The sequence below is a fragment of the Delphinus delphis genome, chromosome 6, assembly GCF_949987515.2.
Source record: "Delphinus delphis chromosome 6, mDelDel1.2, whole genome shotgun sequence".
NCBI classification, from domain to species: domain Eukaryota; kingdom Metazoa; phylum Chordata; class Mammalia; order Artiodactyla; family Delphinidae; genus Delphinus; species Delphinus delphis.
Genome location: NC_082688.1, coordinates 102,566,981 through 102,582,635, shown reverse-complemented (window position 1 = coordinate 102,582,635; position 15,655 = coordinate 102,566,981). Strand labels below are relative to the sequence as shown.

Here is a 15,655-nt window from a genome sequence, read left to right as displayed (position 1 = left end):
ATCTGGTTACTCAAAGCTTTTCAAGGGAGAGAAGAGGAGTGAAACGATTCCCTTTTTACAGGGAAACAATAGCTGTGGCTTGTGTAGACGAGAGCAAGGAATTAAGATTCCAACTCAGTTAACATTCTGTACACTCTTCATTAGGCACTTTCAGATGTAGTGTTTCATTTACTCTTCACAAGAATTCTCTGAGGTCAGTATAGGCAAGGAAGTTTAGGTGTCCAGCAGTTAACTGACTTGTGCAAGATCAGACAGCTAGAGTGGAGAAGGACAAGAATCTGGACACACAGTTGATGACTCCAGGTTATTCTGTGTAACACACCATCTCCCTTTTCACTTTGTTACATGGCTCTCCCCTCCCTTACGTACCTCCAGAGAGACGGAACTTGACTGCCGGTGACAGTGTAATATATGGGGACAGAGGCTCTTAGTCCTAATCTGTGGGCTAGCAGCAAGCTAGACGTTCTCGGAAGTTACGAAAGCTCGTTCAGGTGGCTTTGGGGGCTAAGCTGGGACCTCGCACAGTGAGGCCAGGAGCCTCAGAGAAGATGAGGCTACTTAGGGACTATTTCAGGCTGAGGGAGAAGCCACCGTGGAGAGGCTGAGTGATTGAGCGGAGTGTCCTTGAAATGCTGTACCTTGCTGCAAGGCTCTGCTGCCCAGAGCGGTTCCCTCGTGCCAGGAACAAGGGGGAGTCAAGGCCATTTCTACCGCAGCTCGGGAAGTGGTGCCAAGGGTCTGGAGGCCACCGCTCTCAGCCTTTGGGCCTGTGGTTCCCTGGGGACACACATCCAGGAGTTACTTCTGGGTTATCTGTTCAATTCATTACACTCAACACTCATACTAAGTGTGGTGAAGATATAGTAGCCAAGCAGCAGAGGTTGGTTCTCCCAGGACAAATCTCGTTGCTGCAAAGACATGCGTTCTTCATGGTGTCCTGTCAGATGGCCAATTAGATCAATGAGATCAGAGGGACCGAGGAAAACAAACTGTTGCTTGCTTTATTTATTTATTTACTTACTTACTTACTTACTTGTTTTTAACCTTCTCTTGTTCCAAAAATGTTCTGGGGGAATATTAATAGTCAGATGGGCAGCATGAAAGTGTAAAATAGAGAGAGACTATAAGAAACATAAAAGAAAAAAATATGTATCAGAAAATGAGATGAATCCAAGGGTTAGAATGGATGCCGTCTGGTCTATTCAAGGGAGTCATTAATTTGGTTTGGAGGCTTACAAGATGGTACAGCAAAGAGACAAACACTATTTGTTATAAAATTTTATGTCCACACATTATTAGTAGTAGCAATAGTTGTAGTAGTAGCAGCCGCTCAAGAGAAACCTGATTTTTCTGTGGCTGAGACCTTGGAGAGATTTCTCCCATGCATTCTTGTGGAGAGGGTATCCTATGTGCAGAAGGGACCACGTCTTCAATAGCCCCTGCAAGTGATACAAGGACAAAAGAGCCATTGTGTAAATAATGTCACATGATAACGGTCACAACAGTAAGAGTAATTTACAGCCACATTCTACCTTACAGCTTAAAAAGCATGTTCACACATAGAGTCCAATCAGATCCTCACAACCATATAATATGGATATAATAATCATAATAATTTATTATGTATATAATTTACATGTTTATATATTTATTAATATAATTTATTATACTAGTATCATCATCATTTTCCCTTCTAAGATATGAAGGGTTATTAAATGACTTACTCAAGGGCTCATTGCCAATAAACAGTAAAAATGTGGCTAGATCATATGTCATCAGATTCAGGATATCATGTTTTTAAATTATTCAGTAATATTAAAAATATCTCATGTCTTTACAACACATTATTAGGCTGAGCCGTATGAAACCACCTCTTCTTTATTTCCAAAATGTGTAATTTCATATGTTCAATCATACATACATGGTTGAACCATGTGAAATTCTCATTTTTGTAGATCAAAAATGGTTAATATAACAATATAGTGTTTAGTGTGGTGATGGGTGAGGGAGAGAGAAAAAAAAGACAGGAAGGAGTGGGTGGGGTGTGGGTGGAGAGACAGAGAGAAAGAGAGAGACAGAGAGAGAGTGAATGGATGAATGAAATTGCCCATCTGGTGTGGATGGCTTGATGTTTCTTACTAGATAATTCATTCGGTAGAAAGGGACACTTCCCACTCCAGCAAGTGACAACTTCCTTCCACTACCCTTTCTTGATCAGTCAATCCCACTGCCATAAGAAAAACAGTAACACCCTGTCTTCAAGTCACCCATTAAAACAAGAGAGCATGCACAAAATAGAAAGAGGAAGGTACCCTGCCCAGAGGGAGTGGGAAACACAGCAGAGAATGTCCTCTTGTTTCCTGCTGGGTCTGTGAGACCCCTTGCACCTTCCTTTTCTGAGGAACGGTCTGAAGGAATTGCAGACTGGGACTGGAATTCCGAACAGTGCATTCATTACAATAAAATCCCCTACTGCAAAAATACTGAATACCCTATGGAGTTCATTACAATAGCACGTGACCTGTATTTCTACCCAGCTAAGTCTCAAATTCTCTGGGAAATACAAAAAAATTGTTTTAAATTAAAAAAATTAAAAAGCTCAGGGGGATACCATTTCATCAGTTCAGTTGCTTGTGTCTGAAAACACCCTTCTCTGATTTTTCATTTTATTTTTTAAACTAGTCTGATGTGGCTGGGCCATGCCACGGAGCAATCATTTGCCAGAGACGTTAAAAAGAAATAAAGTCAAACCTCTCAGTCAAGTTGACTTGCATGACGGCCAACGCAGAGTATCAAAAACCTGCATCTTTACTGTTTTTGCTCTCACACCACTTCAAAAATGGCCAAACAGATGTTTTTTCAATTCCACATGCAAACTTCACTTCCTGGCGGTAGCAGTATGTGCCAAGTTCCAGCTCAGTGCAAGTTTTTATGGCTGAATTCTAAACCCCTGACAATAGGAGGTTATAATGAAACGCTGACAGACCCCTTAGCGCCAACATATGCAATGGCTCGATGCAAAGGAGGATGTGTGCCTGGTGAGTTCCAGCTGGGACGGTGCAAAGCCAATCAATCCTTAGAAGAAGAAAAGTGGTTTTTCCTTAACTCCCCATGTTCACAGAGATTTCTGGGCTAGAAGTGCTTGCCTTTACTTTGGCCTCTATCCACAGAGAGAGGTGTCCGGAGAAATTTTCAAGTATGTGTGATCCACTTTCCTAAAACAGTACACGCTGGTGTCCCCAAAGATGTTCTACTCAACAAGCCTGCAACACCCAAGGGACCACTTCTTCCAAAGTAGAATAGCCACCAAGCACATGCAAAGTTTGGAACAGGATCCATACAGACAGAATCCTTCATCCCTGGCCTCAGGGATTCCTACTTCAGTTATATAGTCTTAGAGTCTGTCCCAGGCCTCAATATTTTCATGTTTTCAAAAATAAATATCAAGACGTTTTCTGTTGTAGAGTGTTAAATGATTATGGTAGAACATTTAGAACATGTGGAAATAGTTTTTAAAAGAAAGTACACTCCCATCGTAAAAAAACACCTTGTTAGTATTTTGGTGTATTTCTATTGTCTTTTTCTTCAGAAAGGAAAAAAAAAATATCCTATGACAATTGTAACATTCTCACTGTAGGCGCATTGAAAAGCACGCCTATGTAAAAAAGAAAAGAAAAATGACACTGTTTCTATGCAGAGATAACCACGGTTAACTTTTAAAGTATAGCCTTGCAGTTATGGATAGATACATCCTGAAAATTACAGCGTCTGCTCTGATGCACAGCTGATGGGTTTCAGCCATAAGATCAATGAAGAAGAGAGCAGAAGAAAGATGGCAAAATTCTCAGTCACAGATACGAAGCTAGGCGCCATAAAAATCCATCAGTGCAGGCCTGTGTCCTAAGAACGGAGAACAGACATGAGGAGTGGCGTTTGCATTGCAAAGTTAACTACAGTCAACGAGCTTCTCCCAGGAATCTGTGAAAGAACGGTTAACAGACAACCTTGTTTACAGGCAGTTAAGCCTTAGATCAAAGAGGCACATTAACGTCCAGGAAAGCTATTATGCCTATTGCTCAGGATTATATTCTTTTTTCCCAAAGAAGCAGAGATTTTCCGTTTGTTTCTTTTAACAGCTTTTGCTGCTTTCTGCTACATCAAAAGTAATACACGGTCATTGTAGGAAATTTTGAAAATACAGACAAGTGAGAGAAAGAAATGTAAGAATCTTCACAATTCTGTCAGCCAGATATCGTCATTAAAAATTTGGATGTGTATCACACCCTTCTAGACTTTTTCTTTGTGTATTTTTAAAAAACTAAAAGTGGGCTCATTGTCTGTGTTATTATGTAATCTGCTTTACTCATCTGAGGAGGTGTATCTTTCCATGCCATTAAATATTCTTCTCCAATATTAGTTTTAATGTTTGCATAGTGGTCCATTTTATGGACCTAATATAGTTTACCCTATTGCTGGTCACTTCACTTATTTCCCAGTTTTTCAAGACTATAAAAACGCCCTTGGATTTTTTTTTTTTTGCACATTTATGATTATCTCCTTGGGATTAATTTCTAGAAATTAAATTACCGGGTTAAAAATATGCACATTTTCAAATACTTTGATACATATTATTGAAGTCCCTCCAGAGAGGTTAGTACTCCCCTTAGAAAAGGAATAGTATCTGTTTCCCCGCCCTCTTAAGTTTTTCTTAATCTTTATCAATTTGGCAAGTGGAAAATAACATCTCATTACTGTTTTAATTTACATATGATTACTAATCGGTTTGACCATTTATAGGTCTATAAAGGCCTTTTGGTCATTTTCAGTTTTCCTTCTGTGACATTCCTTTTCACTTCCCTTGCCCATTTTTCTAGTGGGACGTTCTCTGATTAATTTATAAAAACTTATTAGCTACTGAGAATCTGAATATATCTAAATAACGATGACAGATATTTTTCCTAATTTGTCATTTGCCTTTTCTGTATGTGTTATAGAAATATTTTTGTCATGTCTTACGATGTTCTGTTTAGGTTTGGGGGTTGAAAGGATTAGGTAAATTACATAACTTCCTAATTTTTCTACTAGCTCCTTCATAATTTTGCTTTTACAAATAACTGTTTAATCCACTTAGATTTACTTTCGTGTTTAACACGAGGAAGCACTCTAAATTTTGTCTCCAAATGGCTAGCGTATTGTTCCCATGTGTTTATTTCCCAACTAATTTGAAATGTCACCTTTATTAAGTTCTAATTCTCATGTATACTCAGGTCTGTTTCTGGACTCTATTTTCGCCAAGGATTTGTCTGCCTATTTCTATGCTAGTATAACACTGATTTCATTTGTGTAGGCTTATCATAAGTTTTAATATCTGTTAAGACAAATGCCTCCTTAAAAAAATTTTATTTAACAAAACTTTCTGGCTCTAACAGTGTGGTGGTTGTTTTAAATAGATAAATATAGACGTTATGTTTGTTGACACACACAGATTAAAATTTCCTTTAGGCGTTTTATTATAGCCGCACTAAATTTTAAATTTGGATGTAATTTGACATTTTACAAAAATTCTGTTAAAAATATTTTAAATGGGCATGTTACAGCTCTGTGCTTATTCAGCTCTGTAACAATTCTTTTACACGACCTGGTGAAGCCTGAAGTGACTCCTTTCCCACCGAGAGGTGGTGGCCATGCTAATGAGCATGCTTTTAGATCTGTTACTAAAAAAGAAGTATTTGTAGAAGTGAGTCATATGCTGAATATACATGGAATTGAGTGTGTGTGTGTGTGTGTGTGTGTGTGTGTGTGTGTGTGTGTGTGTGTCTAATTCACATTATAAAAACCCTCCTCTATCATGGTGTATGAGGGGAGATTCTGCTATTGCAGACTCAGAAACCAAGGTGCCATTCTGGTGCTCGCATGGATCACATAGTATGGCAGAGATTTCATGGTGGGCAGAATCAGGGGCTCCTGATTCTCAGCGTTCCTTTGGCCTCTGATTCTGTGCCTTACAGAAAGAGGAGAGGACTCACCCACCCACCCTGCTCACACACACACATTTCACTGACGCTAAAACCAAGGCTAGAAGAGGAGATTGACTTGGAACTATGAATAAGATCCATTCTCAGTGCTTAAACCTGTATCCTCTCCCATAGCAACAGTGAATTAGCCAGATTTCTTCTTCATTTGCATCTTCAAGTATTACATGAGATTCTTTAAGGATTTTTTCCTCCTTTCCAATTTTTTCTCTTTTTTATTGACATATAGTTGAATTACAATGTTGTGTTAATTACTGCTGTATAGCAAAGTGACTCCGTTATACATATATATACGTTCTTATTCATATTCTTTTCCATTATGGTTTATCATAGGATATTGAATGTAGTTCCCTGTGCTACACAGTAGGACCTTGTTTATTCATTCTATATATATCGATACCACCATTTTTTTCTTTTGATTCATATTACTTGTGGAAAGACCGAGATGTATTTGGATGCTTCCTTCTGCACTGCCCTTTAAATCAGGACCACTTCAGGATAAGAAGTTTTTAGATAAAGCTCTTTTTTTTTGAAGTCTTTGGTTTGTCGTACGGCTGTAAAAGACATCATATTGGAGGTACGCTGTATGATTGCTTTATATAGGCAATTTGTGAACACAGCCCAAAGTCTATCTTTATATGGAGAGGGGGGAAATGGGGATGGAGTCTTCCACAGGATATCAGAACACTGGACCTTCAATTCACCTCGTACTTGGTCTTTGAACCATAACTCGCACTCATGTTCTCACTTTCAGATTTACTTTGTGGAGTATCTGGACCACTGATGATATGAAGTAGAGGTCAGCACTCTTAGCCTTTGTCACGGCCTTTGCCATTACATTCCAGTAATCCTTTTACCAAGTCATGTGACTTGGACAGTTCAGAATTCTGGACAGTATGCTAAAATGAGCCCCTGAAACTTGACCTCATACTATAAAATGCTATCTCGAACAATTCTACCCTTGTGAACTCAAGTTTACCCCTTTCTCGAGCAAGTTGGACCTAGGAGGAGATTATCTTCTTGTATGATGTGACTTGGTGGAGTGTCTGACATTAAGACATGGGGCCCTTCGTTGTGTAAATTGCCTTTGTTTTTCCTGGAAATCCACAACACTTAGTTTTTGGCTTCCTTTAAGTCACTTTAATGTTAATATTGGTATTTTTTTCTACACATCACATCAGAGGAGGCTGACTTGCAGCTTTATTTCCCAGGAGCTCTGAAAGTAGAGGAAGAAGGAGGTAATCTCTTAAATGTTAATAAACTTTTACATTTAATGAGGAAGTGGCCCATAGAGATGGTGCACTCAGAGAAGATGCCAACCCGACAGATCAAACCTCTGGTGCCCTGAGAATTGCCAGGGAAGCACATGGCTCCCAGACAGGACTACTTTTTAGGGTAAAAAAAGAGGTTTCTGATTTTTAGTAGACGGGGTGATTTTTCAGTTGTTGGTCTTGGCCTTCTCTTGTCGAGCTTCTACTTGTAGATTGAGACCTATCACAATTTCACCTCCTGCCGGCAGAAAAGCACTCTGCCCGCTGCATCTCAGGGTCGTGGACACTCCTCCAACAGGACAATGACCCTATTAGTCTTTTTTATTTGTTTATTCCTCCCATGGGGACAGGGCAGGGACCTTGTCACATTCAACTTCTTTTTGAATCCCTGGAATCGGGAACAATGCCTGGAATAAATTCGTAATTTCTCAAGCGATGTGTAGAGGTTGTATGTACTGAAGAGAGAACTTAACTCCTAGATCCTTCTCTTTCTAAAAAAGGATTGTGCATTTGCTTTCCAGTCATGTCATCAAGTCCCACTGTTGGATCTTCCAGCACGTCCTCCATCCTCCCATTTTCCTCTTCAGTTTTTCCTGCTGTCAAACAGAAGAGTGCCTTCGCCCCCGTCATCAGGCCCCAAGGCTCCCCTTCACCTGCTTGCTCCAGTGGCAATGGAAATGGATTCAGAGGTAAGCAAAGTAGCACCGTGGGTATCGGCATGATACGTGTGCCACAGGGTCCGCAAAGTAAGAGCAAACAGCTCAGCATCCTTCTGTATCTCTAGTCATTTACCTACAAGGAGATGCTTTGGTGTTTTCAACATGAGACCCGAATGACTTGTACAGCTGGGCTAGTTCTCTATCCAAGAGCAAGATGGGGGAATAACAGAGAAGTCGGACAAGTCTGCAAGGACACAAATTAACTGTGGTGGGGTCACATACACCCTCTAGGAGCATCGGACTCCCCAGACCTCTGCTTTTCACAAGGCCATGTCACTATTTCCCAGAAGGTGCCTGGCCAACCACAGCAGATGCTACATGGTGACTACTGCTTACCGAATCAGCTTGCCAACTGCAGTGCATTCCCAGTCCCATGGCACGAATGGACAAGATCCGTCAGGAGCCACGAGCAAGTTCTGAGAATTCTGGTTACATGCTGGTCAAATTGATAGCAGGTGCCTGATCAGGGGTGGGGTAGGGAAGAAAGAAAAAAAGACATACTGGATCTAAGAACCAACATTAATATCCCCCGTCAAACCCATTTTTGAGCAATGTCCTAAAATATAATATGACATGACATAGCACGAATGTGATGAGTACATGAGAATCTAATCATCTCATTGTGAATGGGAGGCAGCTGATGGCAAAAGAGCAAATTGGAAACTGCTGAACGCCAGGGAGCTTAACGACCCACATTATTTTTAGGCAGCTCCCTGCGTCTTGACATGAAAACATTCACGACAAGCAGTGTTGGATAGAACCAAAGAGGGCAGAGGTTTGGTTTGGTTAACCCCTCGTGGATCAAAGCCTCTGAGGTCAGCAGAACCTCGAATGGGCTGTGCTGTCCCTGGAATGGCATCTGCCTAGTGGCTTTATGATTGCGCAGGGGTTCCCGAGCCTTTGGGGACACCCGTGAGGGTGCACTCGCCCGTTGTGGCCAAGCACGGCTCTGGGAGGTACGTCAGCTTCCTGACACATCCTACCATTAGAGCGATGGTACCTCCTTGAAGTCAAGTGACTTGACAGACAAACTGTGAAATAAGAGTTGAAAGCCCAGCCCTCAGAAGAGCCCCTAAAAATTCTTTTGCTTCTAACTAGACAAAGCAGCTGGGTCTACATGCCGCCCAGCATGGGAATAGTTGGAAACATCTGTATATTTGAATGAAAAAAAATATATATATATGTATTTGCTTTTTATCCAGATGTCAGATCCAGAGAGAAACAGGCTCAGCCTGTAGCTGAGCGTCTCCACCTGCCGCACCTCCCAACAAAGGCCAGTGGTTTCTAGCCTGTCATTAGGGGACATGCCCAGAACTTTTCCCATGATGGCTTCACCTCCAGACTGGGATAGGAAACAATTGCTGAATTTTTGCTGCATGTTCCCCTCCCCTATCTCCCCTTCAGCAGTATGACTCCCCTTTCCAAGTACTATGGTTTCAGTCACGTCCCTTAAACCTGGCAGGGTTGCAGCAACATGGATGGACCTAGAGATTGTCATACTGAGTGAAGTCAGTCAGACAGAGAAAGACAAATATTGTATGATATGGCTTACATGTGGAATCTAAAGAACGGGTACAAAGGAACTCGTACCTATCTACAAAACAGAAATAGAGTCACAGATGTAGAAAACAAACTTATGGTTACCAGCGGGTAAGGGGAGGAGGGACAGATTGGGGGATTGGGATTGACATATACACACTCCTATATATAAAACAGATAACTAATAAGGACCTACTGTAGAGCCCAGGGAACTCTACTCAATACTCTGTAATGGCCTATATGGGAAAAGAACCTCGAAAAGAGTGGATACATGTATATGTATAACTGATTCACTCTGCTGTACAGCAGAAACTAACACAGCATTGTAAATCAACTAAACTCCAAGAAAACTTTTTTAAAACCTGGTGGGGGCCACACAGGTTTCGTTGGGGAAATGCAGAGTGAGAGGCCCAACAAAGACTAAGGGCAAAGGGCAAGCGCAGGTGCAGGAGGAGAACAGGAGGGGTACAGCCCTTCCTTCATTCCAGGCAACTCCTGCAAATATTTTCAGCTTTACTTGGAGGAAGAAAAGTGCAACTTGACTGCCACTTGCCGCCCCTCCCCCAGCCCCTCTCTCACACAGGGACTGAGTCAGGGGAGCAGAGCTGGTTGACTCAGACCCTTCTGGGTCTGTGCTGTCCAGGGAGACCCATCTGTGGGGCCTGTCCAGCTTGCAGCCCTCAGGGAGGCCAGGACAAAGCTTTCACTGGCAGCCATGGCCTGGAATCCCCACCCTGCTAGTGGCTGCAGGCCCAAGGGCCCCTGTGGTGTCACCTGGTCAGGGTGCAGTTGTCCCAAAGAGCTGGGACGGTCTGTGTGGTCACAGCAAGGTTTCCTGGTGGAGGCGGCAGCAGCTGAAATAGCCAGAAGACCCCCTCTAGGGTCCTCAGCCATGCGAGCTTCTGGCACTACCAGTGACAGAGTGTCTGAGCAGCACATTCTTAACTGTGTGTGCAGGAGTGACAACTGAGTTGGTTACACACGGACACAGGTCCTGGGCTCTAGTTCATTTCTATAGAATCACTGAGAAGTCCTGAGCCTCTCTGAGGTCCTACAACTCCTCCGAATTGCCCTGGTGATTTTAACCTTGAGGAGAAGGATGGGGGCCGGGATGGAGGAGGAAACGGTGGAGGGGAAGCAGACAGCAACACTTAAATTAGAAGCTGGAGACTGAAAAACAAAGAACTATGAAAATACAAAGTAGTGTGTGGAGAAATAGGAGAGAATTCCGAGGGGAACCACAAAGGCTACCAGCTGTGGGAAGAACACGGAACTTGACTTCAACAGACACTGCAGGCTGTACCGGGGCATCCCTACCAGTCACTATCATCGGAGAACCTCAGTCTCCTAGCCTGTTAAACAGGAGAACTGATCGCTCTATCCCAAGGTGGTTGAGAAGCAACGTGTGCGAAGAAGTAGGAAAGGTGAAGGACATTTCATACATAGAGCTGACAGGGGATGCCTTCCAGAAGCCTTCACTCTGGTTCTTCCTCATTTTGGACCAGTGACTAAGCAGTTCAAGGTCCAGCATCACCAGGTGTCCCGTTGGTGCAGAGAGGGAGAGAGCCACGCTGACCTTGAATACGCTGCCTGCAATCACTGAATGAAGGGATCCCGGGGTGACGGGGGCTGAGTGGCAGGACGCTCCATCTCTTTAGGGACAGTGGGAGGGTGTAAATGTGGCCCGAGGCGGAGGGTGATCACAGGCTGAGAGGGAGTTTCTTTCCGCTTGCTCTAAGCTGAGGTGGTATTAGTCACCTGCAGAGGGACTGTGCAGCCAACACTCTCCGAGACTCGCTGACTGTGCCTTGATCCCACGTGCAAGATGCTGAACCAAGTGCCTTACAGGAATTATCTCGTTCCAGCCTCTCGTGCGACCCAAAGGCGAAGGTCATACTGGCATCACCATTTTTAGTTAAGGAGCTTGCCCAGGGCCACACAGCCAGTGACTGATGACTTGAACTCAGACATTTTGACCCCGGAGCCTGCACTCCGACAGCCCGCTGTCTCTCTGGGGACAGAAGTAGTATAGGTCTTCTCTTCACCGTTCGCCCGTACCACCTTTCCACCTGGACCGAAGAGGGATTATTACATTCCCATGAAATGTCAAAGGTAAAAAGAAATTGGACAAAGTGCAGTTAAGGATTCTCCCAAATAACTGCTGCTTTCTGTCTGTTGGCTACGGTTTCTACAAGCAAAAAGTCAGGGTCACCACGGCGCAGAGTGCAGCCCACGCAGTGCCTGGTGGGAGACCAGGGAGAAGGAAAATCCATGAAATCTGTTCTTCAGTCGTGCAGTGGATCTTGTTCTCGGAGAGGCTCTGCCCTTTTAATAAGCTCCTTAGATAACTCTCTGAGGACGCAGGAAAAGGAAGGGGCTGATGAGTCTGAAGTGTAATAGACAAGTTAAAGTTGAAAGCGTGAGCCCGAAACCTACTGCTGGGGAGCTATACATGCAGTGTTCATTTTCCCCACCTTCTACCTCATTTATCAGGCATTCACAGTTGATGAGTATAGATCGTCGAGATAATAGTATACACTGTGCCAGATTCGTTTTCCAGCTCCCTCCAGGAAAAAAAAAAAAAAAAAAGAATAAAATAAAATACCTCCTACACTCTGGGATAATTACCAGGGTTGCTATATCTCCAAATCATTGGGGAGTGTCCAGAATTGAACTGCCTTTATTGAAAAGTTACATCGATTCAATATATAGTAATACAGGCAAAAATAATTAAGGGTTTGCTCGCCGCTGTGTAAGACCTTAATCTGGATCTCACAAACATTCAATAAAGGCTGTATGGTCAGGGAAATAGATGGCTGACAATTTTGCCTGAGAAGACTGGCTGGCAAGGAGAGAAAAGGGAAGAGGAGAGGGATAGGGGAAGGGAGGGGTGGGGGAGAGAGGACGGAAGGAGGTGGGGAGAGAGGAGGGAAGGAGGGAGGGAGAGAGAGAGAGACGTGTTGGAAGAAGCAGGAAGAATTTTGTCCATTTGCTTATCAGGTTAGTGAACACCATTCAGCAAAATGCTTCTATGATGTTTGATAAGCCCTTTAGATGAGGCTTAGACAATAAAACTCAAAGGATCAAATTCTAGATGCAGTGTGAAGTCTGGACACAAGGAAACTGTTCTGCCAGTTTCCAAGAATGTGAAAATTCGATGGGTTCATCACCCGAAAGCCAAGGCCAGAGGGTTGCGTTTTGCTGTGTGAGTTTTCCACATTGTGCTGATGCTGCTTTATTTCTCATATCGAGGGGAAACCTTGGACCTGATGCCACCCAGACAGGCATTTGCAGTATCCTCTTGACAGAGGGGCGCTGGACACTGCGCTTGGATTGGGGGTGAAGAGTAGAGATTGGGGTGACTCCCAAATGAGGAACTCAATTAAGTCTTTTGTTCCAGTGGATCAGCATCCCTTAGTGAATGGACATCACGTACAGCCGTGAGCCCCAAAGGAAGATGAGCTAGTTAGGAAAAAAAAAAACTCATCCAATTTCAGCTAGGATGGACAGAAAGTCCGATTTGTTATAAACCATGCCTAGTAAGTAACTCAATAGGCTTGGCACCTGGAATATATTTTCCTCTTCCAACCATATAATCTAGAAATTATTTTAGTCTAAGAGTGAAAAATATATTAGACATATATTACAATTTAGTTGACATGTTTATGTCTCTTATGTCATGTGTACAACCCGTTAATGTAAAGCAAAACATAATTTCTGGCCTCCCAAGCAAAACTTCAACAAGCGTTGTTTCTGCTTCAGTGATTCAGTAAGGCTCTGGTGCCTCTCATTGGCTGTCTGCTAGACCAGACCTGGAGAAAATGGGTTTCCATATCAGCTGAGGGCACCATCTCCCTGGACGGTACCAGACTGTCCATCCCAGGCCCCGCCCCTCTCTCTGGTTTCTAGCCCTTAATGTAAAGAATCTCTAAGTCTCATGCCTGTGCCACTCTTCCCTTGCAGCCATGACCGGACTTGTCGTGCCCCCAATGTAAAGAAGAGGAAGAACTGCTTTCTTATAGCACAAAACTGCTTACTCTGATGGACCAATAATGAAGAAAGCACTAGGAGCTCTCTGGGGAAAGTTGTGCCCCAGGTGACCATGATGGACAGATCTGGGTTTGCAAGGAGCTGCCTCTTACCTGGTCTCACGTTTCTTGTGTAGCTCTGATGGTAACTACACAAACTGACCCTCTTGGGAACAAGGACAAAAGATGTCATTGACGTAGTCAGTGCTAAGAGCAGAAATGCAATTCTTTGTTATGAACATTATGAGAACCACCTTCCTATGTTTGTAAAATATTTAAGAAAAAAAATTGGCAAACGATTCATGCTTAATATTTTGGATACTATTTGTTTTTCTTTGTAGGAAAAAAAAGTTGAAAGTTTCTATTTTCTATGAAGCCTTTCAGATACCAATTTAGTTTATGCAGAAAAAAAAATTGAACAAAACAGGGTACCAGCATGGAAGACTTTCTTAAAATGAAACCTGAATTGAATGATGAAATGTTGTTGTATGTGTGTTTGCTTATAGTTTAATCTCTTTAAAAAACAAACAAACGAAAAAAACAAAAAAAGGGAAAAATTTTTAAATGTTTTACAATTATTTAAATAAATAAACGTGTAACTTATTGTAAGTAGAGGTAGAAATTAAGACCTTTTTGGAAGAGAGAGGAATTTCTCTTCCTGATGTAAAATGGAAGTGATGCAAACATGTAGTAACAAGTTTAAAAGGTGTGTGATTATTACTGCAGTTACTTACTAGACTCTTATCCCCCATCCCGCATCCCCCTCTTTTTCCATCATTTTACTGACCCACAGGCAAGAACATGTATCTTATATAGAACCACCCGATGCAGAAACGATGCAAGTCCATGCACGTACACAAATACTCAAACCCATCAATCCACTCCCAGCTCCGTCTGCTTTCTAAATAGTCTACATGTCCCTTTAGGTATTCACTCTTTGTGAATACATAATTTTTAAAATTTATATTAGCGTTCAACATTCTCCCCTGAGCAGTGCAGAGAACTCCCATGTTTTAGTGTGTCCCCGGCTTTGCATCCCAGGGAAAGACGGGTCTCACCTTAAAGACAGCCAAAGCCATGTGACTTTCCCAAACAAGTGGCCTCTGTGGAATCTCCCTTTCAGAGCCCCTCCCTCCCTCCTCTTTGGTTACGTGGTTCAGCACAGAGATTTAAGCCCCACAGAACTTCAGAAACTGGATTTGAAGACGGTGACTCTGTTTCTTGGACTCTTCATCGTCAATCTTAGGATGTTCACATCCTTTCTTCTCGCTGCAGATCTCCCCTTTCATGGCATTAAACTCACTTGAAAAAAATATGTATTCAACTTGACACCGTTTCCGGGCAAGAATGTGATGGGGTGCAGAAGAGGCATGTTAAAAGCCCTAATCTCTCTTCTGATCTTCAAAGAAATGGAAACCTAGATTCTTAGCAGGGTCAGAGAGTAGGGGCACCTGTGTTCCAAGCAACGCATTTCCTCAGGCCTGCAACAGGCACTCGTAAGTTCTGGGACTAGCTCTTAGCAGGAGAAACCTTGCAGGAACTGCTAACATGGAGTAAAGTCTTGAAAGCCTGTGTGATCCTGGAGATGTATCCAGAATTATCTGGATTGCCAACAAGGATGTCATTTTTGTCCAGACCAGGGTTCTCCTTGCTGACTCATTGGCACCACAGTATAGTCTATATACAGACTTCAGTTTGGGCTTCTTGGTTGGGGTTCTATTAGAAATTGATGCAGCTCTGCTGGAAAAACATGTTTAGTGCATCTGAGCCAATTCTGGACAACTTCATAAATTCAGCCTCCCTTCCATTTGCTCACACCTATTCAACCCCCAATGGTCTTACTTGCCTTTAATCTATTCTAGAACTACCCAATATGACCCAAATATTATTTCTACGCACATGATAATCCAAGGGTTTGGAAACCTGGCATACTCGTAATTCCTGCTGACCGTCCCTGTCCCTCCTAGTCAGGGCTTAAAGCACCAAAAAAAAAAAACAGGGAAACACACAAGAGAACTTTCCCCAGTGAAAAATCTGATGGGAGAGGAAGAGTGTGGATGACAAAC

The 15,655-nt window shown here is 42.7% G+C and overlaps 1 protein-coding gene across 6 annotated transcripts in view; it reads left to right on the top strand.

Moving 5' to 3' along the window:
* Positions 1-13,886, top strand: part of EBF2 (EBF transcription factor 2) — a 191,462-nt gene extending 177,576 nt beyond the window's left edge. For 5 of the 6 annotated variants that reach the window (XM_060013592.1, XM_060013587.1, XM_060013591.1 and 2 more), the window contains 2 exons: positions 7,825-7,992; positions 13,525-13,886. In XM_060013592.1, coding sequence (XP_059869575.1) covers positions 7,825-7,992; positions 13,525-13,556 — 200 coding nt within the window. In that variant the 3' untranslated portion in view covers positions 13,557-13,886. The remainder of the gene's footprint in view (positions 1-7,824; positions 7,993-13,524) is intronic. The other variant, XM_060013590.1, reaches the window with a different exon arrangement.
* Positions 13,887-15,655: the final 1,769 nt, after the last annotated feature.